The sequence below is a fragment of the Mus caroli genome, unplaced genomic scaffold (genome assembly GCF_978045245.1).
Source record: "Mus caroli unplaced genomic scaffold, Mus_caroli_1 scaffold_5, whole genome shotgun sequence".
NCBI lineage: Eukaryota > Metazoa > Chordata > Mammalia > Rodentia > Muridae > Mus > Mus caroli.
In genome coordinates this window covers 68,860,513-68,886,767 of record NW_028227260.1, presented here as the reverse complement: position 1 = coordinate 68,886,767, position 26,255 = coordinate 68,860,513, and the positions used below count along the sequence as shown (strand labels likewise).

The following is a 26,255-nucleotide window of genomic DNA, read 5'->3' as shown; positions in this document are numbered from 1 at the left end:
TGGTTTTGCTTTTCATTTAAGAAGTTAAAAGAAAGAAGGATTCTGATGCCCTTGGGGTGTCATGTCTGGTGTTGCAGTGTTAAGGTTTTAAGTCTAAGGGTCCAACTTCTGATAAATATGAATAGCAGTGACACTCAGATCATGCAAGGTCTCTTCTGTCAGGTGGCTAGTCTCTCTACTCCCATATAATTTGGCACATTTTGAAAGGCAGCTTTCCGCACAAGGCATGGGTTTAATGTCTCGACTCCTGTCTCTATGCATCCTGCTTTCATTTGCTAGGTAAAGCTTAGTTTGCAATCTCCTAGCCAAGGAGTTTGTGGAAGCGTCTTCTTCAGCAGCCAGCATGTAAGGCATCTTTCAGTCAAGCAAAGCTTGTGTTACCAGTGTTAATTGGATAGAAGTTCCCACAGGCAAAACAAAATCCTTAAATTGACTGAAATGAACTTGTGTGAAAAGAAGGCTTAAGATGATGGTCAGGGCTGCTGTAGGTTTATGGGATGCTGGATTTGTTCTCCTGGTCTTTCATCCTTTAGCTCACACAGTGTACGGAAGTAAACTGATAGTCAAATCTCTCTGAAATGTGGGTGGATGCATGAGTGAAATAACAAGTGGACAAATAAAAGAACAAATATAAAGCCCCCGAGATGATTCACCCCACCTCCTTACCATGATTCTTCTCCTCCTCAATGCTAAGGATGTAACCTGTAGCTTCATGTATGCCAGGCAAGGTCTCCACCACTGAGCTACATTTCCTAGTCCCCACTAAGGCTACTTTTTTTGTGGTAACAATTTTCAGACACTTTCAGAGCCCCAGGCACATGCCAACACTTCTTTTGGACTGTACCTTGTGCAATCTTTGGAGTTTCTACTTTCTGTAGTTAGAGTTTTCTTATTTCATTTATGACTTCAGGGAAACATGGAGAAAGCTTAGCAACCTGGGACTCCACTTGACTTGAGCAACACACACACACATTTCACAGAAATTCATTTAGTAACCTTGGGTTCCAACCTATGTTAAGTGGCAGTTATAACACACTCCAAACAATGCAGTGGGATGCTCCTCTCTAGCAACTCCTTAGTAACTCACCTTTGGTGATCAAACCCATCCTGAACTCAGTGAAAAGCACCAATCCAGTCTAAGCTGGTTGTAGGGACATGTGAGTAAAACATCTGGCCTCACAATGAACTTTCAGGGAAATTTTTCTACTTACTATAAATCTTATGCCTATGCATGACTAGGTATGCAAATGATTAAAATCAGGTGCATCATAGGAAAGGTCATACATGATGAGTACTAACATAACCCATGCCTGTCAATCAAAGAGCAGAACACTTACACTTCATCCCTAGCAACTTGCTCTTCCATCCCAATAAGGAGGTACTCTTGAGTACTAGAATTCAGATGGTGTGCTGTTTCCTTGCAATGTACACATTTTGTTGTTTTTATTTTTTACTTTTTAATAAAATTATCCTGCTACTTTGTTATTTTTGTGAATTTTGCCTTTTTAGAAAACATGCCACAAAACGTAGACCTCTGGTCCAGAAAGAGACTACAGATTACACTCTTACTTTAATATAATATACTTAGATAATATTTTGCATTTTACAAATTCTCTCATACCTTCTTTCATCCATCCCAATTCTATCATTTGATTTATATGTATATTATACAAAAGTATAATTGTATTATTAAACATTGATATCTAAGACTCAAGTTCAACTTGGAGCTTGTAGAACTGAAGCTTCTATAATTTCCATATTTCCAGGAGCCAGAGAGTTTACCCAACTATTTCTGAGCCTTCAGCAAGCACTAGGCAGACAAGAAAATTGCTTAAATTCTATATGAGAGGCTACATTTTTAGTGTTTCTCAACCTATGGCAGCTAGTTTTCTCAGCAACTTTAGTTGTGAAGTATTACCTTTAATGAATGAATCATGTCTCCACCCCCACCCCTTTCTCAGTATTTTTAAGGAAAGCCTTTTTTGTTTTTAATTTTTTTACATTTATTTATCCAGTGTGTGTGTGTGTGTGTGTGTGTGTGTGTGTGTGTGTAAGACAAGACAGCAGGCAGAAGGTTGGAGTTGGTCCTCTCCTTCCACCTCATGAATTCTTGGGATGGAACTCAGGTACTCAATCTTGGTAGCAAGTGCCTTTGCCTACTAAGCCATTTTGCTGTCCCAGGAAATTATTTGAATGGAATAATTTGGATCGTTTTTTCCAAAGTGCACCTGAAAGTGGTAAGATTTAGCACTCCTAGCTCCTAGAAATATCCTGGTGATTTGGCCCAACTCAGAAGTTTGGTGGTGGTGGTGGTGGTGGTAGGATACCAAGACCAGTTCAAGGCATTGTTCTGTGAAGTTGCATTTATGAAAAACAAAGTTCTCTTTAAAATATGTATACTGATCATTCTTTGTATTCTTATCTCTAACACTTAAGCTGTTGCCTGGCATGTACCCTCTTACTTTTGGATGAGTGGAATACTTATCTCTCAACACCAACACTTCATTCATCTAAATGGGAGAACTCTATAGAATGAAAGTCTGCACTTTAGCATCCCCAGCAAGCTAGGCTTGGCTACTTGTCACAATGGTGAAAAGCAGAAAAAGACTAATTCAGTGTAGCACATTGCAAAGAGAAAATTGTAAGTTGGTCCAATGTCCCCAAGTCTGGTGGGATAGACTTAAGTGTTGGATTTCAATAGGGGTCAAGAGACATGTACAATTAAGTGGTACACCCACCCTTAACCCATTAATCCCTGTGCTGTCTAGTGTTTAACATTTTGACACAATCTAGAGTTATCTGAAAAGAGGGAACCTCAACTGAAGAATTGTTCCCATTCGATTGTCCTATGGGCATGTCAGTGGATATTATTATTATTATTGCTATTATTATTATTGATGATGATTGGTATGGGAAGGCCCAGTTCATGGTAGGCAGTGCCTTCCCTAGACAGGTAGGCTTGGGCTGTATAAAATGTATCTGAACATAAATTTGGGAATACGCCAGTAAGCAGCATTCCTCTGTGGTCTTTGCTTTAGTTCTTGCTTCCAGGTTCATTTTTTGAGTTCCTGCTCTGGCTTTCTTTTATAATAGACTATAAGCTGTAAGCTAAAATAAACCCTTTCCCAAATTGATTTTGCTTATGTTGTTAATTATAGAAACAAACTAAAATGCTGTCTCAGCTAGTCTGTCCTGTGAAGTGGTCTGATAAAATGTCAAATTGTTAATCTGTTAGTTACTGGTGATGCAAACTTGCCCTTAGAGATGAGTGTCCTCTTCTTGTAGGACTAGTGTCTCCTGTGAGGTTTCACTGTCCCTACAATCCAAGATAACTGCAGGTTCAGTACAATGATTTGTCTCTGTGCAGTCAGGCAAAGTAAAAGAGACAGAAACAAAATGAAGGCAGAGATGTCAGACTTATATCCTTCTTTTAGTTACCTGTGGACCCAAGTGAGAGGTCAATACTTTCTAGAAAAAAAATGAGTTTTAACATGCCTGTTTCGAGCTGTGCTGAGATTGGAGTAGTTATTACAACTTAAGGCGCCTTTAGGTGTTTCTTATAGAACTAAGATCATTTCCTGGAGAAAGCTTGACTTTCTGGAGCTCAGATCCTTGGGGTAAGTTTCATATTACCTATGACTGGAAAATTCAGATCATGGGGAAAAATCAATAAGAGCTTTGGTCAGATCAACTACACAAACACAAGTGTGATAACTGAACACCACAGTGTTCGTAAGAAAGTGAACCCCGGGCTGGTAAATTGGTCTAGTTCTCAGAACTTCGTGTTCTTTCCTGCTAAATCAGACACAATGGCTTCTCTGACACACACAGTTATTCTGAATATAAGAAACTGTAAAAAAAAAAAAAAAACCAAAAAAACCAAAACAAAACAAAACAAAAAACAAAAAGAAAACCACACACTGTAAATTTTCTCTTAAAGTCCCACTCCACTAAAATGTAATCTGTAGCCTTTTTCTGCATCTGAGGTAAATGTAGCGTGGCCCTGTGTAATAATCTGTAGCGTGTGTTTTAATGGTACTTGATGGCCTAAACAGTGAGTCTGAAAAGCATTGTTGGGGACATAGATGCAAATGACATCTACCACCATTAAGGCTTTCTGTTTTTGAATGAAAATGCCTCTTAGGGAGTGAAAGTTCTCCCATATGTTCATCCGCTCATGAGTAGAGATAAAGTTATTGTAAAATAATTATTCCATGTTGTCCCATTTTGCGTGTTTATAGCAAGAGGGATTTCTATAACCTTATCATTCTTTGTGAATTTCTGCAAACATTTCTTTGTCAGTTATGACTATACTCATTTCTTCCATTGACTAAAAGATCTGCTGTTCTGTCTCCTTTGTGTGTGTGTGTTTAATTTTTTTTCTAAATACTCCTGGCTGCCTTGCTTATATAAATGTGCTCAGCGTATTATTTTACTGAGCCTTCCACCTAGAGCAGCTGTCTTCTTTATGTCAAACGCAGACCACTTTTGCCTTCAAAACCCTGCTTAAAATTCATCTGTGCAGAGTGCTTAATCCATTAGCAAAGATTTGGTAAGCCCTGGCTTGAGGTAGGCCCTATGGGGGCTAGGACAGGGTCCTGTCCTTCAAGGAGAATTGAAGGTATGATGGGGAAATGAGACACTTGCACAGAATGGGGATGAATTAGCAATCATGAATAGCATGCTGTGAGTGGCAGGTAAGCTGTACAGGCAGGGTGTCCTGGTGGAGGACACAGCAGGCAGGCACGCCACATCAGAAGCAGAACATGAGCTAGGTCTTGGATGAGGCCTAAGGAGATAGAAATGCTAACTATTATGTGATTATCATGTGTAGTATACATGAGCTGAATTATTACAACATATTTCATAAATGTAAACAATTAAAGGTAATCAACAAGGACTGGGGAAAACAGCTCTGTGAATAGAGTAAGACCAATGCAGCCTGGAGGACTATAGTTCAAATTTCTTAAATTGATGTAAAAAGATGGGAAGATCTGGTGACTGTTTGTAATCCCAGCACTTGAAAAGGAGACAGGGCATCTCCAAGGCAAGCTAGCTAGCTAGAGTAGCAGGAATCAGAGAGCTCTTGCCTCGGCTCGTTGCTTTAATAAATAGAATGGAGAGTGATTCTGGAAGGCACCTGACATGGATTTTCATATAGAGATGCAGACTTGCTGGTGCATTCATTATGCTGGTGCATAAACACACACACACACACACACACACACGAGAGAGAGAGAGAGAGAGAGAGAGAGAGAGAGAGAGAGAGAGAGAGAGAGAGAGAGAGAGAGAGATTATCATATAGAATTGAAAAAAAGGAGAATGCATTGCTTTCCAAATAAGTAGAGGAGATGGTAGGAAGGAGACAAAGAGGAGAATGGAAACTGAAAGGGGTCTGTATAAGGCAAAGAATTGGGGATGTAGACACTTGTTCCTGAGTAGTGAGAGTCCCAGAGGCAGCAGTTGCAGAGGCTTAGTGAGTGGCAGCACAGCTGAAAAGGGAGCTCAGGGTCAAATGAAGGGCTTGGATACCAGGCCAAGGAGCCAGATCAATGTTCTGTCATCAATGGGAAGTTATAAAGGACTACTATATAGGAAGATGACCTGATATAACCCAATCTGAGTATACTCATCTAAGGATAGCATACATGATAGCCTAGGAGTTGTAAGTGAAAGATTGTGGCAACAGCAGACAGACAAAAGAGACTGTGACTTTGAGCTGGATTATCACTCTACCCTTCCAGGACTCCAATAGTCTGCATCCTTAGCTCTCTCTATGAAGCTTCATTTGGGATCTGATAATAGGTGGGAGCTAATTTTGAGGACAGAACGTGGAATTTTGATCCAGTCAGACCTAGATGCAAATTCATGTTGTACCACTTAATCTCTGTGGGTTTGTTCCAATGATTTTATCCCTGTGGACCTTGGTTTCCTTATAATTGAAATAGTCTCATGGAAGTTAATGAGAAATCCTGTCACCCAGGAGATGAATGTTAAACTAACATTCCTCACCTCCATTCTTTAAGTTATCAGTGTGGCCCTGAGCACCCTTTTCTTCAGAGGAGGTGTCACCTACGAGGAGACAGATATCTCTTTCTGCATCACTGTATTGGAAAACATCCTTGGTTGTCTTGCAAAATGTCTGACCATGCCCCAGCCTCATTCTCCTTACTCCCATAGGAGAATTCATTTATCACACCAACAAACGTTTATTTAAAACCTATTGTATGGCATGCATTGTCTTGTAGGGAAAGCAATTGTGGTGGCTTTAATATGCTTGGACCATGGGAAGTGGCACTATTAGGAGGTGTGGCCTTGTTAGAGGATGTGTATCATTGTCAAGATAGGTCTTTAAGGTCTCATATATATGCTCAAGTCTGGCCAGTATGATCCAGACCCTCCTCCTGGCTGCCTGTGGAAGACAGTATCCTCCTAGCTGCTTTCAGATAAAGATGTAGAGTTCTCTGCTCCTCCAGCACTGTGTCTGCCTGCATGCTGCCATGCTCCCCACTATGATGATAATGGGCTAAACCTCTGAAAGTGTAAGCAAGCCCCAATTAAGTGTTTTCCTTTATAAGAGTTGCCTTGGTCATGGTGTCTCTTCACAGCAAGGACACCCTATCTAAGACAGTAATGCACAAAATTAAACACAAATCTATGTCATTATAGAACTGATATTTTATCTGTGGCTGCAAAAGAATCTCACAATCAATAAATATCCAGTATGTTAAATGGTAAAAGAGGGAACAGAGTGTATTAGAACGTTGGTTAATAATAGATTTCTTATTAGGTGACACTTTAGAAGAGACCTGGAGTAAAGAAGAAGCCAAGTAGCTATATGGGGCAATAGCTTTCCAGCAAGGAGGGACTGCAGATGGAAGAATTTTTAAGTGACAGCGTACATCAGGCATACTTTAGTGGTTTAAGGAACAGTAAAGGTCCTAACATGTTTCGAAGAGGGTAAGAGTGGTGCTTTAGAAGATAAATGTTTCCCATAGACTCATGTATTTGAACACTTGGTCCCTGGCTATGGGTACTGTTTTTAAAGATAGTAGAACTTTTAGGAGGTGGAGACTTACTTGGAGGAATTGTGCTACTGGAGGTAGCTTTTGAGAGGTTGTAGCCTGCCCCACCTCCTGTTTTCTCCCTTTGTGTCCTGTTTGCTATCAAGCATGCAAGTGCTTCAGTTTTATGCTCTACTTCCTCACTACCATGCCTCTCCTGCCATTATAGACACTCCTTCTGGAATTATAAGACCAACTAAACCCTTCCTTCTATAAGTTGCCTTGGTCATGGTATTTTATCACAGCAACAGAAAAGTAACTAACACAGTAAGCATGGAGAACAGAATTAGGACAGGAACCCATAAATAAGTTCAGTATTCGGATGAGGTAGACTAAAGTAAGCAGTCAGAGAAAACCAGTGAGCCATGGGAGGATTTGATGCAGAGGAGACTGACATCATTTTAACAGAATGACTTTATAGGGAATATGTTGTAGAGCAGGAGAATCAAAAGGGCTTAGACTTGGTAAAAGGCTTTACCAATCCAAGAATCATCCAGCTGACACAGAGTATAGACCAGGGTGATGACAGGGAGGTAGTGAGAAATAATCGGGCTCTGGATATATTTTAAAGGTATAAATAACACAATTCACTAACAGATGGGAAGGTCAAGGCATTCAAGGATGGTCTCAAAGGGGCATTGTTGTTATTGTTATTGTTATTTTTGTTGTTCTTCCTCCTCTTCCTCCTCCTCCTCCTCCTCCTCCTCCTCCTCCTTCTTCTTCTTCTCCTCCTCCTCCTCCTCCTCCTCCTTCTTCTTCTTCTTCTCCTCCTCCTCCTCCTCCTCCTCCTCCTCCTCCTCCTCCTCCTCCTCCTCCCCCTTCTCCCTGAGCAATGGAAGAGTGGAGTTGTCAATGGCTGAGCTACAGAATACCAAAGCATAATACATTTTTGGAGAGAAAGCCATACTTTGGCTATGCTGAGTTTGAGATGTCCATTAGACAGCTACAAGGAAGATGAATACAAAGAAAATGGATACAAGGAAGATGGATATTCACATCAAACAGTCAGTGGAGGGTGGTGAGTACATATGGCCTCTATTTCAAAATTTAATACATGTAATACATAAAAGGGGACTAGCATTTGGTAAGTACAAACTCTGGAAACTATGTAACTTTTCTGCATTTCTATCATGTCCTTGAGAACTGCTATATGTGGTTACTCTTACTCCCTTTGGGTAAAATCCAAATATATATATATATATATATGGTGTGTGTGTGTGTGTGTGTGTGTGTGTGTGTGTGTGTGTGTGTGTGTGATACTAAGTTTGACAAATAGATTCTGAAGGATGTCATACACCTAATATGTTACTTTGGAACAATTATAGGGAAGGGCTCCACTGAACTTTTCTGAAGAAAGATGTTTTCTAAAAGGAACTTAATTGTCTTGAATTACTTCTCTGGTAATCTCAGCAACTGTGGCTGACTAAACAGTTACCACTGAAGTGAACCCTGGAGTTCAGGATCATACCCAGAGGAACTTTGTCACCATCTTTTTTTTCCCCTCAGGACCTACTCACTTTTCTAAACAAAACAAAACAAAAACCAAAAAACAACAACAACGCTCCCCCCCCAAATCTCCTTAGTTGACTACATTTGCCTCCCTCTCCCTTATGAGGATAGATAAATTTCTAAATCTCATTGCATATTTGACATTCATTTTCTTTCATGTGGATGCCTTTTTGTACATCATACATTTTGCATTCATTTTCTCTCACTAATCTGCCTGCTGTCAGTTTATTTAATAGGCTCAATTACCGAAAGCCCTGAGAGAGTAGAGCAAAACTCTTCCCTCTTCCACACATCCCACTTAAGCACAGCTATCTTACAAAGCATCTCTTCTAAAAGTATATAGTGTCATCTCTATTTTCCACATGAGAAAACTGAGGTGGTCTAAGACAAACAACAATCACTTGTATTAAATCAAATAACTGAGATGTAAATAATCTAAGATGAGAATCTATCTCCAAAAGCGCATAATTCCCCCAGCTACCTGCAATCACGAAGTGCGCCATAGTTACCCCTCTGATCTCTATGCCAGCAGAGGGAATGAATATGTACCCCGATTCTTGATTTATCAAGCTTCGAGGAGGTGGGGGATGCTTCTGGTTAAAAATACTAGCTTGGGCTAATGTGCAGAGAAATGGGCAGAGAGTGAATTTAGCAATGTGGTAGCATGGCTTCTTTGCAGGTTAGCAAATAATAATGATGGACTATCAGATTATATCCTGGCCAAGAAGCCCATGTAAGCAAGTCAAGAGTCTGACAAGGGCAGAATTGAAAACCAGAGTCCAGGGGGTAGAACGGTGATATAGAACTTTATTTTTCTGTTTAACACAAAGGGGCAGTTTTAGCTGGGTGTAGCCATATGAGAATGTGGATCTAATGTTAACAGGCCTTGTGATTTTTGTTTGTTTGTTTGTTTGTTTTTGTATTTAGAAAAGTAGGAAAGCAGCATTCTAAAAATGTGAAACCTCCAGATTTCTAAATGCTACAACTGAATTTTCTTTTCAGTTCCAAGTTTTAGGCCATAATACACCAAACACAACACATCTGTTTGCTGACTGTGGCCCATAGGTTTATCGTTTTAAGACTTACGCTGTAGGGGACAGGGCTTTGTGGAAACAGAGAGGCAAGCTGAAGGCAATGCATCAAAACACATACACCATATTCATAAAAAGGGAACTCATGGCCTGAGGTTGTAGCTCAGTGTTAGAATGCCTGCCTACTGAATGTGAAACTTTTAGATTCAATACACAGCACTTCATTAATATAATGATAATTATTATAACCACATGCATTTCTCTCAGCCCCTGGCTCCCTGTGATATTTCTAAAGTACATGAAGTCTTATTTTCTGTCTCTTGGGAATCAAAATGATGTGCTGGGTTAAATGCAGTTCTGAAGGCTTCTAGAGGCAATGGTGCAAAGGGAGTCTTTCTTGGTCCAGTTATTAAGAGAAAGGGCCATGGTAGGATGGCGCATCAGATGAAGGCATTTGCTGCTCTACAGTCACAAATCTGATGGCCTGACTTTGATCCTGGGAACTTATGCAAAGGTGGAAAGTGAAAACAAATTCCACAAAGTTGTCCTCTGACCTCCTCATGTGCTCAGTGGCATGTGAGCCCCTCCCCCACCTCTCTCTCTCACACACACAGTGATAAATTTAAAAAAAAGTTGGTAGAGCATGGGAAGCAGGAACCAGTAAGACCCCTCCAGCATCACCACTCACGACCTCTCCCACCATTATCAGGAAATGGATACATTTATTTCCCTCTCATTTTAGAGGAAGGAAAGAGAGCCTCTTTAAATTGTGTGAGCAATAAAGTCAACACAGCCAGTGATGCGGCTGATAAGGAACAATGTAATAGCTGTTACAGTTTAAACCCTTCATCTTCCAGTTGGAGAAACCAAGCTAGTGTTTCCCCCACTCCCTCTGCTCAGAGTGACCCAACAAACTAGTGCTAGGGTGACGCCTCCTGACTTCTGGTCTAGCATTCTTTCCAATAATCCTGGCTGTGATAATTAAGGTAAATCAGCTTGGCGGTTTTCCTAGCATCTAGAATTCCTGGTCTGGACAAGTAGATCTTGAGAAGCGCTGTTGCAAGCCTTTCTTTTCCCCCTTATCTGTGTGATGATGAGATCCTTTGCAAACGTCCAGTTTCATTGGTAAAGGTTAAAAAGAGGACAAAAAGATGTTTATGAAGCACTGAGGCCATGCACTAGGCTATGAAAGAAAGCCTGTCTGTGGCTGATATATTTAAAGCTTATGACCCCTGTGCTCTGACCTCCCCACCATATGCTTTTGGTTTTGTTTCTCTTTTGTCTCCTTTCTACACTCTTCTGTGTTTTTCTTCTCCCTTATGAGCCCAGGTCTTAGGCCTAGCCTTAAGTGCTCTGGCGCACCACTGAGCCTCCTCAGTGGCTTTTACTATGCTTACTTCAAGTTAATAAAATTGCTAATTATTCATTTCTCAATTACATGGAAATGAGTGTACCTACTGGGTAAAAAAAAAAAAGTGGCTGCTTGCTCTGCTACAGTTATTTAGTTCTCTAAAATCTGAGACTACTAACACTTGTCAATTGTGACTCTTGACAACTAATCTTTTCCATCCTTCATTTCCAGGTCTATTGTTCTGACATTTGCCATTTTTTCCCCTCTGACCCTGTTTCTGATTGGTGCAGCTGTTGAAGATGCTGCCGTTGCAGCAGTGTACATCTGGAACATTTGGCTGACTTGTTGAACTTACCCCAGGGAATACTCCAGGGGAAGCATGGGAAGGGTGGAGAGGCCAGAACAGTTGCCTGCGAATACAGATGCCAATAGTGTCTGGCCATGCTGTGGACCACCCCTGTAAAAATTCACCTCATCATGACCCTCAGTTTCCCCACCTGCTCCTCGAAGGCTCAAGTTCTTCCAAAACTTGTGCAGCTCTGGAAAAAGATAAACTTTTGGCTGAGGGTTCTCTCACACGGTACTTTCTGCACTGTGAAAGGGATCAATGCATATCTGTTGAATGAATTAATATATCAAGAAATCCTAGGAAACGGTTTTAGCCTTCAACGGACAGCATCACTTCAGTTTTACTTGGCACTAGACACCCTTTCTATGCCCTCAGACTGTGCCCCAAGACTCATTTTAGGAGTGAGGTTGCCCGGTTCCCAGTCTGTTTGGCTCCCAGGCTCCTAGGTCTCCTTTTCTTCTGGCGAGCCATTGAATTGCAAACACAGCAGGCATGGTTTCATTCCAAACCCTGAACTGTTTTAATTAGTTTAACGTCTGTTAAACGCTTTGAAGATTGAAAGCAACAGATAAGTACTGGATGATGTTATTAGCAACTGCAGTTAATTGCAAACATTTCTATTAATGCTAGTTTCTGCCTCCTTTTCTTTTCTCCACGTTCTTTCCAAGGTTCCCAAAATTCTTCTCAGCCTCCCCCTCCTGCCCTCCCCCATAGCGGCGCTGAAGGGTTAAACCGGGGTGGAGTCTAGAGATGAACGACAGCAGCCCTCACCAACTGCAACGGGGCAAGCGGGAAGAGCTGGGTGGGGCTGCCAGGCAGAGGTGAACCCCCACGCCCCCAGGCCCCGCCCCACGACTGGAGGCCCGAGTGGAACGGCAGGGGGCGGGGCAGCCAGGCCTGGCGGGCCCGTGGTTGGGCGTCCCGGCCGCCCCTTGAGGCATGGGGCGGGGTAGGTGAGGACCTCCTCCCTCGTTCCCTCTCTGGCCGCGCCGCCCCTCTCGCCCGCCCCTCCTCCTCCCTTTCCCACCCCTCGGAGTGGAGCTGCACATGCGGCTGCTCCCTGTTCTGTCCCGCCCAGCCACCGTCGCTCAGGAACGGGTCCCTGCAGCCCCCAGCCGATGGCAGGACAGTAGTCGCCTGTCAGGGGTCGTGAAGGACTGAGGCAGAGGCAGAGGCTCCCGGGCCTCAGATAGTGGTTGTCTCTGGAGGCCATGGGCTACCCAGAGGTAGAGCGCAGGGAACCCCTGCCTGCGGCAGCGCCAAGGGAGCGGGGCAGCCAGGGCTGCGGCTGTCGCGGGGCCCCTGCTCGGGCGGGCGAAGGGAACAGCTGCCGGCTCTTCCTGGGTTTCTTTGGCCTCTCGCTGGCCCTCCACCTGCTGACGCTGTGCTGCTACCTAGAGTTGCGGTCCGAATTGCGGCGGGAACGGGGAACCGAGTCCCGCCTCGGTGGCCCGGGTGCTCCTGGCACCTCTGGCACCCTAAGCAGCCCTGGGAGCCTCGACCCTGTGGGTCCCATCACCCGCCACCTCGGGCAGCCGTCCTTTCAACAGCAGCCTTTGGAACCGGGAGAAGATCCACTCCCCCCTGACTCCCAGGACCGGCACCAGGTGAGTCACCTAGGAGGGGCGGCGGCCTTGGAGGCCCCCTCCCCTGCTCGGTTGGGCGGGGGCCTGGGCCTCAGGGCTCAGGGGACTCTGCCACTCAGAGCCAAGTTCCAATGCAGGAGCTGGGAGTGGGCCGGAGTGCTGGGGAGAGGTTGTCCAGGGCAGGTTGTTCTCGGTTCCTTGCCTTGGCTCATCCAGACCCTCTCGGGTCCCGTGGACTTGGAAAGCCCAGCCTGCACGCGCCGCCCCCGGGGGGTGTGGGCTGCTTCGCGAAAAGTTGGCCTGCCTTGCACCCATCCGGGCGCGGAGGTGCCTGCGCCGCCCCCGTGGCCGTCTAACGGCGAGCAGCTTGGCCCCTCGTGCCCCCTGGTGAGTTTCTCTGCCCGTGGTGCTTGTTTCTTCGTGTCCCGAGCTGATGCCAGCACTAGCAGGCTCCTCTTTGGAGTTGGAGCTGTAAACAGCTGTACTAACTGTTCCACGCCCGTTGAAACAACTTTTAACCATACTTTCAGCGCTGGGTTCTTGTGCGCTGACCAGGACCTGAGCTTTTTCACACTTACCTGCAACTTGAGACAGATTCTCTTCTGCGTTCTAGTTAGGATCAGCGCCCCTGAGGAATTCTGGTAGAAATATGCCGTCTTGCTAGACAACTTCTGAACAGCAATTTCAAAAATCTATGGAAATAAAACTCACCCTTTGCATGCCGGTTCTGACACTCTTGTAGATGGAGTTGGATGCAGTGGATGTGAAGAGTTTTTTCTGCCTTTGAAACAGGAAGTCGGATTTTTGTTTTGTTTTTTGACAATCTTTAGAGTGTTTGTATCTCTTTTAGCAAACCATTATCGTAGTTGTTTATCTTACTCGTTATTCGAACAAATTTAGTGTACTTGATATTAAGTCTTCCTGTGGTTTCCATAGCTGTCTCACACTTGAATCTTAGGCAGAACATCCAAGAATCTTTTTGAGGTGGTTAAAGACTAATGGTGAATTTGTAACTTCTGGAGAAAATGACACGTTGTGTAAGTAAGCTACTTGAGATGAGGCATGGAAGCCTTCTGTACTCGGTGCTACACCCATAGTTATTGTCACAACTCTTTAAACATTATTTGTGTTGCTTTGACTTTCCAAGTTGTACACTTTAGAGGTGTCACATTCATAATAATACTCTAGTGTCAGAACACACACTTTCTCTTCTCTTCTTTTCCTTTCTCTCTCTGTCTCTCTCTCTTTCTTTCTTCCTTTCTTCCTTAACAATGTGCTTTGTAAAATTGCCTCAGACCTAAAATGTCTTTCAAAGACACTCAAATTTATATAACAGTTTATCAAAGAAAAGAATCAGTAGACGGGCTTCTCATACTTGAAATTGTAAACACTGGGGCTAAATGAGAATGAATTAGGACTCTGGGTCTTTTATTTACTACCCCCCTCCAGGATCCCAGTAGAGGTACTTAGCAGCTGCACATTGATATTCTCTCTCTCTCTCTCTCTCTCTCTCTCCCTCTCTCCCTCTCTCTGTATGTATGTACACACACACACACACACACACACACACACACACACACACATTCATTCAAATGAAATCAGGGAATTCAACTTCTTTACTCAAATGGTGGTCAAGGATTTTTGGCAATCAGGATGGACAGTGCTGGTTAGAGATTGGTGGGACAGCAGTATACTAGAGCTTCTGTGATGGCATGGGACTCTCACAGCTTTGCAATGGCCTTAAGTTGCTTACATCAGATGTAGCAAAGATACTTACGTGTTTCAGCACAGCTTCTTATCTGCTATCCTTTAGTCTAGTTTAGTCTATGGGGCAGTCAAAGCAATGATACCAGTTCTTTACATTTATAGCATTAATTGGAATTTATGTTTTCCAGATTTGTAAGGTACCGCCTGAATCTATTTTATTGATTCCTTTGGAGAACATACAGGCCTCAAGGGAGAAGTAAGTGGCCCAAGATATCCTAGCTTGAGTCAAAACTAGGATGAAGGTGCTCTCCCATCATCCAGTTTAGTACACAGTCCTCCATAATAGAGTTTCTCCATACTGAGAAACTTTGTTTATGAGGGGGGCGATGAAGGGACAACAGGTTGAAACTCCATAGTAGGCTTTTTACAAAATGAAGGGCTCAGATCTGTGTCATTTTGTTCTGCTCTAACTAATTTTGACCAGACTAAGTTTAACCATGTATTCCTTATTCATCTTGAATTTCACTTTCAGGAGAATTTTAGCCCACTGAAGACATTTTATCCCAGATTCAACTAATTTGTTTTGGTGATATTAACCTTAGCATATACACAAACAAACAAACAAATATATAAACGAATGAGTAAATAAATAAAGGAAAAGTTGATTGGCTAATCGATTTACATTGCTGTGCTATATCTTGGGTAACATTTCTAGTGCCCTGCTGCACCCTCTGCTGGTTTTTCAGTGACATTTAATCGTAGTATCTGCTGACAGTCAAAATTCTAAGTTGTGCTGACAGATTCTGATTCATAAATAAGAAAGTAAATAGCCTTGTGGGACTTGGCCATGTAGGTCTTATTTTATATTTTAGTTTTTCAACATAAGCAGCTGTTGTTACAGCAAACCTTGTACGCAGAGGACTAGAAACAAAGCCGGCATCTTCCAGTGGGTACTATACTTGGGTTTCCTACCAACATATTTAGAAAGAGTAAAGGGAAACTGATGCAACTAAACTGTGGTGAGCCCAACAATCAGTGGCTTTTCATTATGAGTGGTCAGACATGTATTTAGGCAAGGGAAAAGGTATTCATACTTATGAGATGGTTGGACTGTGGGCTCTTAATTATGACTCAAGGAAAGACTCCAGAAATCATTGAAGGTGTGTCTGTACCATACTGGAATTAAACAAACAAATAAAGCAGGATATGGAAAGAATTCAGGACACAAAGTAGGAATATAAGCAATTCTCTGCAAGGGAGATCTTGGAAAGGTAGGTACATGGTTTCATAAAAACTGAGAGGTTGACATTAGAGTTTCTGGAATCATGGGCTGTCTCCCTCAGCTGAAGAAGTAGCTGCATTTGGGTACTTAGTGAAGATAAATTTGATGGCTAGAGATGCACCAGTAGTGTCTGATTTTGACAACAAATAATTCAAAACATTGAAAATCACTGGATAGCACTATAGAGAAGAAGGTCTGGTCATGATTATGTCTCTCAAATGTCAAAAACATGGCGGAAAATCTCAGCAACATGTCAACAACAAAACAAACCTTTTTTCCATGAAGAAGAACAGACGTGATTTTTTCACTACAGTCAGAAAGAAAATTCTGATGGCTGTTACTCAAAAAAAAAAAATCTTATAGCCGATTGATAAGTCTCCAGAAACCCAAATGAATTGATCAAAAGTGGGGATTTTCTAGTTGTTGTTTTTCCAAACTGGAGAACTAGAGAGAAGTGGGGGAGGGAGGGATGGGGAGAGGATCAAAGATCAGAGTCTTCCAAATCAGGAGAGAGATGAGTAACATTGTTGGTATAATTTAATAATCTCAGCTCAATTTCTCTGTGGCAGATACAGTGTTGTTAAGTATCAGATGCTGGAGAGATGGCTCAGAGGTTAAGAGCACTGGTTGCTCTTCCAGAGGACCTGGGTTCAATTCCCAGCACCCACATGGCAGCTCAGAACTTCCTACAGCTCCAGTTCCAGGGGATCTAACAACCTCACACAGACAAGTATTAGTTGTCTTTTAATGTTGGTAAAAGTTCTGTTGAGAGAGACAGAGGTGGCATCTCATCAACTAAACTACAAGCAGATCAATAGGAACTTATTCAGGACTGTTTGAGATCTTTGAGATATATTCTTAATTATTTGAGGTGTTGTCATAGAAGACAGCTTTAATGATCAACATAAATCTTTGGGTATAACTAGCTCTGTTATTAGAATACCAAGTTTTGATACTCCTAATAACTAAGAATCATTCTGGGTGATTCATGCCAAACATAACAGATCCCACAAATTGTGTATATGGAATCTAGATAAAATAGGTTTTCATGAGTTTAAATGCAGACGTTCCAGTGTCTTATTTAAGTCTTTTGAAGAATGGCTATCATAATATCACTCTCATTTTTATCCCCACTAATTTTACTCCTGGAAGTCACCAACCATATTCTCTTTGGGAATTATTCTGCCGTTGTTACTGAGTTTCATCTTAATATTCTCCTTTCTTCACCTGAAAGCTCCTCAGAAATCTACTTTCTTCACGATTCCCAACATATCACTAGTTACAGCTAGGTAGAAATATAGTTGTTGAATTAAATTATTTTGGGACTTAGGTAACATTTATATAAAACAAAGCCATCAGGTCTGCTTCTCTCTGATCCTGCTAAGTCTGTGAACTGTCAGTTTTGCTTAGGTGAGTAAATAGTTGGTATGTTTCGCTGGTTTTGAAAATAATTGGGAAGTGAGGTGGAAATGAGGAATCCTAACTGTGTGATCTATTTCAGAGTTTCATGCCTTTCCTCTAAGATGGTACTAAAGGGTTTTTGTAATATATTGTTTGATGTTTCATATGCTGTTAGGCTCATCCTTCTCTCTTAGATCTTGTGAAAAACAAAAAAGAACTGTAATCTATTTGTAACTATGTTATAGAGAAGATCTCTTTATACTAGAGAATTTCTGAAGCAAATTTAATTCCTAAGAGCATTACCAAACCTTGTGCCTCTGACTGCAGCTGTTGTAGAGAACCCTCTTTGTCTGATTCCTCTGTAACTACTCAGTGCTTAGTCTCTCATTTCTATTCTTTTTCTTTACATTTTATTGACATATAACACACATACAGAAACACATGCACTTCATGATTGTGCCATTTGGTGAAATATTACAAAGTAAGGACACTCATGTTGCTTGCACCTAGGTGAAGAAATAAAACATTTTACCATTCTGCAAATCCTTAATTGTGTCCATCTTTATCACCAAATGATCCTCACTCTCCAAAGATAATGACTGTCTTCACTTCTAGTATCAGAAATAATTTTGTTCATTTGAACTGTACATAAATGGAATCAGATAGATGTATTCTTTTGAGTCTTGTGGTTTTTGGTTAGCACTATATTTGTGATAACCATATTGTTGCAAGGAGAATTTTTAAAATTTATATCTTTGTGTGTTCTGTTGTTGAAATACATCATAATTTATAAATTCCTTATCATGATAATAACTATGTATGATATTTCCAGTTTGAAGTTATTATGAATAATGTTTCAGATATTTTTATACAAGTCCACTTATTAGAATTTCCATTGACTATTTATCTAGGATTAGTTTCTGTGTAGTGGAGAATACATATTTTGAAGTTATTGATGATGTTCTAAGTTCCCGACAATTTGTTTCTCACCAGCAATGAATGAGAAGTACTGTCATGCTGGTGAGTGGGTTTGTAGTGAACTTTTCTGTTTGTATGTGATCTTGGGAATCAAACCCAAGCCTTCAGGTTCTCTAGGTAAGTAGTCTACACGTGACTTACATCCTTAATTTTATCTTAAAGGATTTTAAAGGATTCTTCACTGAAGACTGATGAGGTTGTACTCCTTATCATGTGCTGTTATCAATTTAGGCATCTTCATGAAGTACTTATCCATCTATTTATATCTATATCTATATCTAATCTATGTCTGTATGTAGATGTTTATATAATATATAAACTATTTTCCTGTCCACTTACACTGTTTTTACAGATTTCTTATATAATTAAAAATCCGTTATTTTTATTTTTAATTATGTGTATGTGTGCTTGTGTCTATGTGGGAGTATGTGAGTGCAGAGAGTAGAATTCCCAGGAGCTGGAGTTGTGAGCCCCCTGACATGGGTGCTTTCAAGTCCTCTTCTGGAACAACAAGCTCTCTCAACTGCTGAGCCATTTCTCTAGCCCTAAAAAATCTTTATATACATTGGAAATTACTTCTTATGTTTTGAAAAACAGTTTCAAATTTGTGGCCTACTTTTATAATATCTTTTGATGAACAAAAGGCTTTAATTTTAATGTGTCAAATTTTTCTTTCATGGATAGTGTTTTTGTAACCTGTTTAAGAAGTATTTTTCCAGGGCTGAAGAGATGTCTCAGTGAGTTTGGTTCCATGCACCCACTATTAGACAGCCCATAACCACCTAACTTCCTCTGTGATGAAGCTCTCTTACACACATACACACACACACCCCACAAACACAAAACAAGCCTGTTTTTAAAAGTATTTTCTCACTTTGAAATCACTAGACATGCTCTTCCATTATCATTTCGAAGTTTTGTATTTGTGCCATTCACAGTTAGAAAAGCTAGCCACCTGGGATTGATTTTGTGTATGGTAGAGACATAGAGGTCAGGCCCTATATTTTTCCATGTAAGTATCCAACTGATCTTGTCCTATTTATTATATGGATTTTTTTATACTTTTCTACATTCTTACTTTTTCATCCATCCATTGTTTATATACACTCAAAATTGTTCCTGAGTTGTTTATTCTATTCTGTTGATCTGTTTCTCATCAGTCTATTTTCTGTTGCTAGAACAAAATAATTGAGGCTTGGTATTTGAAAGTGAAAGAGATTACTTAGGTCATTTTGGAGATTCAAAAACAACCATTCAGCTTGAGTGAGAGTACCCTTGGCTAGATAACAAAATGGTGGAGAAAGGCAAAGAGACTACATGCAGAAAAGGGAAAATTTGTATGGGTTGGCCTCATTTCAGAGCAACTTACCCCTTTGAGAACTAATGTACTCTGTAAGAAAAGGGTGTATACCTTCTAAAGGCAGTACCCTCAGTGATGAAATTACCTTGCATGTAGCCTTACCTCTTAAAAGTTCTACCATATCAACAGTGCCATACAGGGTTAAGCATCCCTCACATGAATCCTTGGGATACAAAACCACAGCCAGGCCATAGCACACCAGTACTAACAGTGTTAGTTACTGAACCCTATAATAAGCTCTTGGTATCTGGGAAAGTAAGTCCTTCCAACTTGGCCTTTTAAAACCACCTTGGATACTCTTAGCATTAACATTTTCACATGTATTTTAGAATTGGCTTTTTATGTACCTCAAGAAAAGGGAAACCTCTTAGAATTCTTATTGCGATTACATTGAATTTAAAAATTGTATTAGTTAAGGTTTCTTTTCTATTGCTGAGATAAAACATTATGACCAAGAGTTTAACTGAGCTTCCAGTTCCAGAGGGTGTTTATGACAAAAGGATGAAAGCCTGAAGGGGTGGCTGTAGACAGAGCTAGAACAGCACCAAGAGCTCACATTTGGATGTTACAGAACACAATAGGAATGGGGAAGTCTTTTGAAACCTCAAGCCCTCCCTATAGTGACACACCACCTCCAAGAAGGCCATAGCTCCAAATCCTTCCCCAAGAGTTCCAGCAACTGGTGAACAGACATGAACCCATGGGGGAACATGCTCATTCAAATAAAAAAATCAACTTAGGAAAAAAAAATCACAGCATCCAATTCAGGAACATCATATATTCTTCCATGTCTTTAATTCTTGCTCATTTTCCTACTGATATTTTTTAATGTTTATATAGAGGTTTTCCAAGGTGTTTTTTATGCCATTGTATATGATAACTATGATGGAGGTTGTGTTCCACCATGTAGATTCCAATCCCTGCCCCCACCCCCCGACTACCAAGAGTTCACCTGAGAATTGTCTTCTGAGGCACACTTTTCAACCAAGGAAAGACCTCCTTCCTTGACTGCCTGTGTCTAATGACTAATCACTGTAGAGCTATAAATCACTTCCCCTTTCTTTTAAATTAGGAAAACATTGAAGAGTCATATACAAGCCATACTAGCTCAAGAGTTCAATATAAATTTGGTTAGGACAATTTGGGGATTGACTTTTTCCTTGTCTTGCACATATGTGGATCCCCAAAGCACTATCTATAAAAAGTCCTTCATGTTAATATAAGACTTTCAGTTGACTTCGTAGGAATTCCAATGTAAGTCTATATAATTTAAAAAAAAATTTTGTGATTATAACATTATGACATCATTTCCTCTTCAAACCCTCCATCCATCCAAATTCTCTCATGTAGCTTCCCTTGTTCATTTTCAAATTCATGATCTCTATTTAAAAATTGCTTTAAGTTTAACTTTAATTGCTTTTTGCTGGTGTTTAGAAATGTAGTTTAATTTTACATATCAAGTTTGTATCCAAAGATTTGCTAAACTCACTTATTTATCCTAATAATTTATTTGCATGTTCTTTTGGATTTTTCACATGTCTACTAAAGTGTTCATGGAAAATATTTTTAAAATGTTATTTTTTTCCTTTTTAATCTAGATAGCTTAAAAGTTTTCCTTTGACCAAAGAGCATACACCACAGCCTGGACCTAGGTCTTCTCACACATATGTAGCAGATGTACAGCTTGAACAACTGGAGTGGGGGCTATCCCAAATCTGTTACCAAAAAGCTGTTATCCCAAAAGTTGAGCTGCCTTGTCTGGCCTCTGTGGGAGAGGATGCACCTAGCCTTATGGAGACTTGAAGTGCCAGGGTGGGAGGATACCCTGGAGGGCCCCACCCACTCAGAGGAGAAGGGGATGGGGGATGAAGGAAGAATTGTGGGAGGGAGTGACTAGGAGGGGGCAGTGAGCAGGAGGTAAAGTGAATAAGAAAAATAATTAAATTAAATTTTAAAAAGTTTTCTTTGTGTTGGTCAATTATTCCTGGGTTTGGGGCCTGCCCTGGAGTGTAGTTGATAGTAGTTGATATACCCAATGACTGTCCATGGGAGAAACCTGACTTTCCCTCTGCTGGAAGCTTTCAGTTGCAAATAGATTCTTGGTTGGTTGAGGGTGGGATCCAGAGTTCACCTTACTCTCTCATTATGGGGATCCTGTCTAGCTTGAACCTGTCCAGGTCTTGTGAATGCTTTCACATTCTCAGAGTTCATTCCTGTTATTGTACCATTCCTGTTGTGTCTGCAAGAAACATTGTTTTTCTTGGAGTCATCTATCTATCCTCTCTGGCTCTTACTATGTTTCCTTTTGTTTATTTGACTTGATTTTCTCTTTTTGTTGTTTTCTTATTTTTACACATATGGATACACAGCTCACCCCGGAGAGAGAGAGAAAGAGAGAGAGAGAGAGAGAGAGAGAGAGAGAGAGAGAGAGAGAGAGAGAGAGAGAGAGAGAGAACATGAAGTTTCGGGAGAAAGGTGTGGAGAATCTGGGAGAAGTTGGGGGAGGGAGAAAGAATATGATCAAAATATATTATATAAAAAAACTTTAAAAGTAAGAAAGTTTCCTTTATTATAATGTCTAGAAATTTCCAGATAATGTTGAGTGGAAGTAGTAATAGGCCTCGTTGTTCACTACTGATCAGAGCAAAATTTTATTTTTACTGTTTGTCATAGGTTATATTATTATTGTTAGTTTAAAAAGATATCAGTTTTAAACTTTTAGTTTTCAAAGGTTTTAAAATCACATCAGGAATGACATCATTGTATCATGGTTTTCTTTTATATGTTAAACTAGTCACAAGATTTTTCCCTCTTTATTCTGTTAATGTGGTCTGAAGCTAACCTTAGACCCTTAGGATAAAACCTTTTAGCTCCAGTGTACCATTCAGTTCATATATGTCTAGAATTATTTTACTAACCTTTCATTTAAAATCTTTGATCTTTATTTATGAGCAAGATGAGCATGTAATTTTCTTTCATTATCAAGTTTGGATATCAAGGTTATTTTATGCTGTTATTACAATTGTGTTTATTTTATTTGGTCCTTACAACCATTTATATAACATTGATAATATTTTTCCCTTAGCTGTTTGGAAGAATTCATGAAGTCATTTTACCCTAGGGGAGGTTAAATTGTGTTTGATATCCTAATAAACATAGGACTTTCAGACAATAGCTAACAATATAATAAAATACTTAGAAATACATTTAATCAAGAGCATCAGAGGCCAGAACACTAAAATCTATAAAACAATGATGAAAGAAGTTGAAGACTGCAGAAATAAATGAGAATAGATTCCATATCTGTGTATCAGAAGAAGCAAAATTGGTGAAATTTCCATACTATCCAAAGAAAACTGCCAATTCAATGAAAACTCCAATATTCCAGTAACACAAGCCAGGTATGATGTCTCATAACTATAACTCTAGCCCTTGGGAGGCTAATGCAGAAGGATTGTCAGTTCAAGGGTAGCCTTGATGACCTTATCTCAAAAAACAAAACAAAACAAAATAATCAATGACATGTTATAGAATTAGAAATTGTGAAATTCATAGGGAACCACAAGATATCTCAATCGATTTCTATTATCAATTGTATATCTTATTTTTGTACTACATGACTGTTTTGTCATATGCTTGTTTGCTTTTTAATGAATGGCATAATATATAATGTTATTAATTATGATATATTATATAAAATATTTGTGCTATATGCATTATATAATATAATATATAATGATAACGTATTATTTATATTGTATTTAATATAAAAATAATATTGTATAATACATACACACACATATATGGCTTCAGTTGCTTTTATCTTTATCAAAATAGGATTTATGTTTCTGGAAATTGGCCTCAGATACTAACAATCCTATGTTATCTTAATCCAACATGATACTGAGATCATCAGAAACTGGCTTTCTATCCAAATAGAAGTTGATTTATCATTTATTTAAAATATTGTTATAGTTTAGAACCTAAAAGTTGGTATTTTTTTCTGGGTTCTTCTTTCTAGATGGGTCATAAATTTCAGTTTTTTCTTTTTCTCCACTGACTCCCAAGTTTGGCCTTTTAATAGTATGACATATTATGTAAATATCATACTAATTTTTGTATAGTTTTCTTGGCAGGAAATGTCGTTCAAATTGCTAATTAGTCCATTACTAAAAACATAAGCAACTCATCATATTTATAGATATTTATGCATTATCACCTTTTAACATGTACCAAGGGGTACACCGATGTGGAGATACAACTGTTGACCCGGTCAGAGAGAGTTTCTGCAGTCATGGAATTCTGAGTCAGGTGAATAGGCTAGAACAAGTCAACTTGATGGTGAAGCAGTAGGGTTAATCTTACAGCTTGGAGTATCTGGAACACATGGTAATTTGGAACAAAAAAGATGAACACCTGGCTCAAACTTTTGAAACCAAGGGACATTTTCTTGATGAAGCATCTTTTGAGTTTAAAACTGAAAAAAAGTCATTATCTGGATAATTTTATTTCCAGTAATAGGAGCTGATTATGCAAAGTCTTGGAGGTGAGAGAGAACATGGCATATTCAAGGGATGGAAAATCTAATATTTATAAAGCCATAGTTATGAGTCCATTATGGTACTGGCATAAGGTAGACATTATGGATCAATGGAACAGAATTGAGAACCCTTATATTATAACCAACTGATCTTTTACAAACATAAAAGACAGTTCACCAAAGTACAAGATTCCCTATTGAAATTAAGGTGCTAGGAAAATCATGTATCCACATTTTTAAAAGGGGTGAACTTAAAAAAAAGGCCTAAATGACCTTGATAGACATTTCTCAAAAACAAAACAAAACAAATAGATGCACAATATCTATATGAAAATAACTATAGGAATATCACTACCAACCATGGACTGCAAATTAAAATTGCCATCAAAGCTACCTCTCCCCATTATGAATCACTAATATCAACAACACAGACTAAAGATAAGCAATGTTGAAGATGTTGAGGAAAGGGAACTCATTTCACACACTACCAGTCAACTATGTATACATATGCCATAATATCAAATTATGGAAGTGTTTCAAAAATTTAAAAGAGATCACATATGATTCAGCAGTCCTGCTTCTGAGTATATGTTATAGTTTGACTATGAAATGTCCCCCATAGACTTATGTTTGAATACTTGGTCTCCAGCTGGTAGAGCTGTTTTGGGAAGGTTGTGGAACCTTTAAGATGTGGAGACTTGCTGGAAGAAAGGAGTCACCAGACAGGCTTTGAGGCTTTACAGTCCAGCTCTGTCTCTCACTTATTCTCTGCTTCTGTACTGAGGATTCAGTGTGTGGAGCCAGCCTCCTGCTGCCAGCAGCCGCTATGCCTTCCCCGCCTTGTTGGCTTGGGTTCCCTTGAACTCTAATCCGAAGTAAACTTTTCCCCTTCTAAACGTGCTTCTTGTCAGGTATTTTTGTCACACTAGAAAGAAAAATACCTTGTACTGCATGTATCCAACAGAAATGAACTATGTCTCTGGAAGAGGTATCTGGGCTCTGGAACATTATTTGCAGGAGCTAACAAATGGAAATAACCTATGTAGTGCTCGGCTCAGGTGATGATGAACGGGTACAAAATGTGGTACGGCCAGGTAAGGCTGTATGAGTGGTCACACTTCACAGACACAGGAGGCAGGGGGATCGCAAGTTCAAGGCCAGCCTGGAGCATAGAGCAAAACCCTACCTGAAAGCAAACACACAAAACAACCCACAAAATGAAATAGAAAATGAAAAAAAAAACAACAACAAAAATCACAAAAATGAAATCCTGTTATTTGTAATAGAATAAACAGAGCTGGAAATTATTATTAAATGAAATAAATCAGGCAGAGAACGGAGATCTCACGCACATGTAGAACAACAAGTTAATTGTATACAAGGTAAGAATAGAAAGATGGTTACTAGATGGTGGGGAATAGGTAGGTGGGGAGGAGTGATGAAAAATTATTGATCAATGAGTATTAGATTACAGATATATGGAAAAGGATGATCTGTTATGCTGTTGCAGAGTAGAGTGACCATAGATAAAGTATGTTTCAAAAGCTATAAAAAAGATTTTGTGTAGGGGCTCACAGACACTGAAGTGGCAATTATGGAGCATGCATGGATCTGCTCTAGGTCCCCTGCATATATGGTATAGTTATTAGCTTGGTGTTTTTGTTTTTGGGTCCTAACAATGGGAATGGCCATTGTCTCCTGGGACCTTTCCTTCTCCTACTGGGTTGACTTGTCCAGCTTTAATATGACAGGAGGTGTCTAGTCTTTTTGTAACTTCTTATGCCATGCTTGGTTCATATCCCTGGAAGACTTGCTTTTTTCTGAAGGGAAAGGGAGGCTGAGTGGATCTGTGGAAGAGGGCAGATAAAGGGTGGGGACTGGGAAGAGTGGAGTGAGGGGAAACTGCTATTGGGAATTATAGTATGAGAAGAATAAATAAAGATTTTAAAGTTTTTTTCACTATAAAGAATAATCCTTGGTTGATTAGATAGATGTGTTTAACCTGATTTAATCACTATGCCTTAGATACTCTGGTTTCGTTTTATTCTTATATATATCTTGCCTCTTAGATACAGTCTACAGTGCATTCATGTGTTA

At 40.0% G+C, this 26,255-nt stretch overlaps 1 protein-coding gene across 5 annotated transcripts in view; it reads left to right on the top strand.

Annotated features, from left to right (window-relative positions):
* Positions 1 to 12,343: 12,343 nt before the first annotated feature.
* Eda (ectodysplasin A) overlaps positions 12,344 to 26,255 on the top strand; it is a 407,507-nt gene continuing 393,595 nt past the window's right edge. For all 5 annotated transcript variants that reach the window (XM_021152870.2, XM_021152869.2, XM_021152868.2 and 2 more), the window contains exon 1: positions 12,344 to 12,911. In XM_021152870.2, coding sequence (XP_021008529.1) covers positions 12,516 to 12,911 — 396 coding nt within the window. In that variant the 5' untranslated portion in view covers positions 12,344 to 12,515. The remainder of the gene's footprint in view (positions 12,912 to 26,255) is intronic.